Source organism: Engraulis encrasicolus, chromosome 6 (genome assembly GCF_034702125.1).
Source record: "Engraulis encrasicolus isolate BLACKSEA-1 chromosome 6, IST_EnEncr_1.0, whole genome shotgun sequence".
NCBI classification, from domain to species: Eukaryota; Metazoa; Chordata; class Actinopteri; order Clupeiformes; family Engraulidae; genus Engraulis; species Engraulis encrasicolus.
This window is the reverse complement of record NC_085862.1, coordinates 25,491,477-25,496,476: the sequence shown is the minus strand read 5'-3', so window position 1 is coordinate 25,496,476 and position 5,000 is coordinate 25,491,477. Positions and strand designations below refer to the sequence as shown.

At 44.0% G+C, this 5,000-nt stretch overlaps 1 protein-coding gene across 2 annotated transcripts in view; it reads right to left on the bottom strand.

Moving 5' to 3' along the window:
* Positions 1–5,000, bottom strand: part of cpamd8 (C3 and PZP like alpha-2-macroglobulin domain containing 8) — a 125,761-nt gene that overhangs the window by 65,912 nt on the left and 54,849 nt on the right. For both annotated transcript variants that reach the window (XM_063201028.1, XM_063201029.1), the window contains exon 25: positions 609–834. In XM_063201028.1, coding sequence (XP_063057098.1) covers positions 609–834 — 226 coding nt within the window. The remainder of the gene's footprint in view (positions 1–608; positions 835–5,000) is intronic.

Genomic DNA, 5,000 nt, shown 5'->3' with positions numbered 1-5,000 from the left:
TTTGAGGTCGCGCTAAGTGTGTTAGTGGTTTTCTTTCTTTCCTCGCGTTTGGCCAGACCTGGATGTCCACACATGCTGTGATTTGCAGCAAAACCTCTACATTTCCTGATCGGAAAGGCTCTAAAAATGTTAGCATAAATGCATGTCATTGAGAGATGTTAAGATGCATAGATCTACAGGTATATTACAGTTAAAAAAATAAAGTACAAATAGAAAACAAAACAAATATAGCACACAGATCTGCTGTATGTACTCTGGGTGCTGGACCAAAACATGAAAGCAAACAGTGAGAATAGAATGTATGAATGTATGATGTTGTCTTCTGCATGTTTGTGAACGTGTCCAATTATTTGGTAGTGACAGATTATGCATTATGAGTTTGATGTTGACTTTAATACGCATGGTATGTCTCCTCAAAGATCATAAAAGTTGTGGCAGCATTGAAACGTATATGCCTGAATACAGGGAAGCCGACAGGGGGAGGACAAACGAGTCATTTATCCCGGGCTCAGGAATACAGGGCCCCCAAAATTGGGTCCTCATCATTACATTAATCACACATATCTGCCTTATGTAATATGTAACGTATAATGATGACGTCTCCTCACCGATCATGGAGGCGGTGGCTCTCTCTGACCCGGCGACCACGTTGTGTGGCACCCCCAGCGTGAAGGCCTCGTTGTGGTTCTCGTCCGATTCCTCTTTCCGCCAGATCTTGAACTCGCCGACAGAACCCCAGCCGGTGGAGAACCCAATGTGGCGCACCGGGCCCGGCAGAGGCCCGACCCACTGCACGATGACCGAGTCATTGGAGGGCTGAGAGCCGTGGCCCACCTGGATTAGATTAGAGTAGATTACAGTAGATTAGATTAGATTACAATGAGATGAAAGTAATGACAAGTCAAGTCAAGTCAAGTCAAAGTTTATTGATAGAGCAACAAGATAGCTGACCAAAGTGCTGGACAGGCAGATAAAAGAATTTGAGGATCCCTTAAGACACACAAAGACAACAAAATAAACCTAGAAACAGTCTAATCTTTGTCAATCAATCTAATGTATTAATACTCTTACAAATGTGTTGTTACCAGAATGGCAATGACCAAGTTATATACTGTACAGTATATCATTAAAGGTGCGCTGTGCACCACCATCAAATTCTAAGTATTCATTATGACAGGGAATATTGATTGGGGGGGTGTCATATGGACCTTCTGGATGCCTTACTTTATAGGAATTACTGAACAGTATATTGAGCCATCACTATCACACGTTTTTAATCATGAAGCATTTCTAGATGATCATGTCAACATATTAGACCACAATACATTATGAAAAAAGAACTTCCAAAAGGGAACTTTTATTATGAAAAAAAAGGACTTTTTGTCCTGTAGGGGTAAGGTGCAGGTGCTTCAGTACCACCTCGACCCTATTCGTGCATGCCCATGACTTCAGCAATACCTCTGGAGGCCACTGTAGACCACAGCCTAGGATGTCCACTCTTTCAGTGTACAGCTGTTATGGTGTGTGATCAACCTATCGCATGGCACCACATCTTTGAGCTCAAATCATCAACACATCAACAACAGACCACAACAAACCCCAGTACAGTTCCGTGAGCTGCTGTGGTGTAGTGGTTAGGACAAGTGCCTGAGGGTGGGGACATGGGTTCGAATCCCGAAGCTTGAAGTCATTAACAGCTCAACCCCATCTCTCTATCTACCCTGCCTGCTTCCTGTCAACATGGTGAATGTCCTGTCCAAATAAAATAAGCCCTTAAAAATAGACCGAGCGTTTCTCAACGAAAACAAAAATAGACCACAGGTCACGGGGATCACATGAGTTCCTGCTTGCCATGGCCGCACAGAGCTGAGACAGCTCATTGGATAACTACAAAAAGATGGTGTGGGACCATCTTGGAATGCTTACACCCACCACCACCCCCCCCACCCGCACCCACACCCACACCCCACACAACCCTTACACAAAACAGCTGCCTGCCATCTCTTCTTCCTTTCTCTCATTCTCTCTCTCTCTCTCTTTCTTTCTTTTTTTTCGGTTCACACGTCGTCTGCCCGTTCCTCCCTCATTCCCTTCATATTTGCTGCTTCCCGTCACTTTTTCCAGAGCGCCATTAGGGCTCATTCCATTGACCTGAGGACAGCCAGCAGGTGAAGGCAATATGTCTGACAACACCAACTAGCTGACAGTGGAGCTACAGGGGCTGCAGACAGAAAAACAAACAAGCAGACAGACAGAAAAACACACAGACAGACAGACACAAAAACAAACAGACAAGCAGAAAGTCAGGCAGACACAACCACTCAGCTGAGAGCAGAGTGGGGTTACAGGCAGACAGACAGGCAGACAGATAGACAGAAAGACAAACAGACAAACAGAGGAGCAGGGCTGCAGACATAAAACAAACAGGCAGACAGACAGACACAAAAACAAACAGACAGGCAGACAGACAGTCAGGCAGACAACACCAACCAGGGACCAGACAGACAGACAGACAGACAGAGAGACAGACAGACACGATAAACAGACAGGCAGACAGTCAGGACGACAACACCACCCAGCTTAGAGTTAAGTGGGATTACAGGCAGACAGATAGACAGACAGACAGACAGACAACAGATAAACACACTACAACCCTCTCCAAGTCTGAGTGTTGTGTGCTAGGGCTACAGAGAAACCCTACTGTCTCTCTGACAGAAAAAAGGGGAATCTTCTTGTGTGTGTGTGTGTGTGTGTGTGTGTGTGTGTGTGTGTGTGTGTGTGTGTGTGTGTGTGTGTGTCCCTAGAGTATTCCTCCTATCCCATGAACAGTCCCTCCTGTTGTGAATCATTACATTACATTATCTGCCTATACAACGGAATTCTCTTTTCTGATTGGCTGATGGGGTGGCCATTGATTCTGAGGAACCGGTCAGGTGTCATGCGTGTGTGTAAGTTAGCCATGCATAGAAGTTTGGAATGCCGACGTTATCTGGGATAACGCTGTAGAAACCATGCACATGATCTATGGAAAATGAAATAATACGACTAAGTTTTACTCCCGCGTAGCGACGTGTCTATCTTATTCACAAGATTCTGGTGCAGTTGGTATGGTTCCTACAACTTTACAGACAGTAATAGATTAAAAAGTACCCTACCCTAACAGCAGATATGTGGGATAACGGCCTTCGAGGTCGACCGGTTCCACAAAGTTAATGGCTTGGCAGAGTAGGGCTGCACGATTATGGAAAAAATCATAATCACGATTATTTTGGTCAAAATCGTAATCACGATTATTAATCACGATTATTGATTTTTTGCAGATTTTTTAGAAAATTATAACAACATGAAATATAACCAAGAATGAACTATATACGGAATGAGCAAAATAAAATGAATTGTAATACTAATGTAAAGGCAATAGCATGAAACTTAGGTGGACAGATTTCTGGCCAGAAACACCAGCCTGTCAGTATGTTCTGGCTTCAAGGACGCTCTCAAAGGTAGGTCACTATTGCCACGATTAAATCACGATTAAAATTTCGACTTCGATTTCACTAATTTATCATGATTTTCGATTATTTTCGATTAATTGTGCAGCCCAATGGCAGAGGCAACTCCGTCTCCATGCTGCGCACGTCCCCAGAGTTCTGAGTTGCCGCCTCGTCATTAGCTTCGTGGAAGCGGTCACCTCGTCGGCCGTTATCCCTTACCTATACTTATGACACATTTGTTGTAATTAGGTACAGGGCACTGGCAACAGTCCCTGGAGCTATGTGGGCATAGGCAACCATGGATGTTATGGGATCTGAACCTGCAACCTTCTAATTGCAAGACGAACTCCGTAACCATTAGAAGCCATCTCCACCCTCGTATCCTAGGCTATCACCACCCCCATATACTAGGGCTAGACTACTATAACTTTTTAGTGCTGTTTTTGTTTACCTTTTGTTCTTCAACACTTCTGGTATGACATTTACGGTCCACTCTGGTAAATTGATTGGGATGAAAGGACTCTGCTAAATGTATTATAATGAAATGTGATCAGTGACCAGGATGTTGAGTGCGGGAGGAGTCTTTTCCACTCCTCACTAGCTTGTGATGCAATGCGGTGCCTTTTGTTTTTCTCCTAAGTGTTTGTGATGGGAGTTCCTCCTCCTCCACCATGTGTTGTGTTGTGCCCTTGACATCTCCTGGTTTGAAGTGACAGCTGTTTCCGCTAAACAGATGTGAGCTGTGTTGTATGTAAGCTGGGTGTGCCCGGAAAAAAAATGTTTTGTTTTATTTTTTTCTCAATGCCTCCTAGATGTTCATTATTTACCAGGGGCGGACATCCTGTGTCTGCCACAAATGTATTTGCCTCATCAGCCAAGAGTCATTCACTACATTTACATGACGTTTTTAATTCCGAATTAATAATTCCGAATTATATAGTTCCGTCGAGTTTACTTTGATCTTTCATTGAAATCCGAATTGTGAAGTGTTTACTTGATGTTTTCAAAGCGGAATGAAGCTTTATTCAGAATTAAAGGGAGTTCATTCTGAAGTAAATGTCCCATGTAAGCGTAGCCAATGCCTCCTAGATTTTAGTTATTTACTAGAGGCGGACATCCTGCATCCTCCTGCCACAAATGTATTTGCCTCAGCCAAGAGTCATTCAACTAGCCCATGATTTGTCTCCAGGAGTCATTTGATGGATCTCAAATGGTGCACTTGCGCACTTTGGGCACTTTGTTTCAGTGTGTAACTAATATGCACTGAAACATGAACACTGAAGTGCACAAGTGCACCATTTGAGATCCAGCAATTGAACCAGCCGATGAGCCCTTGGGAGATGAGGTGATTAGTGAAATCACCTGTGCTGTCCGGATAGGAGAGCGGAGCAGGCTAGATGTAATACATGGCACAACTTCAATCCCAATCCGCTTTGATGGTTTGGCCTCTGTGTTGGTCACACCCCAGTGAAAAAGCAAGTGAGCAATTAGAGCGGACGCATGCCATGC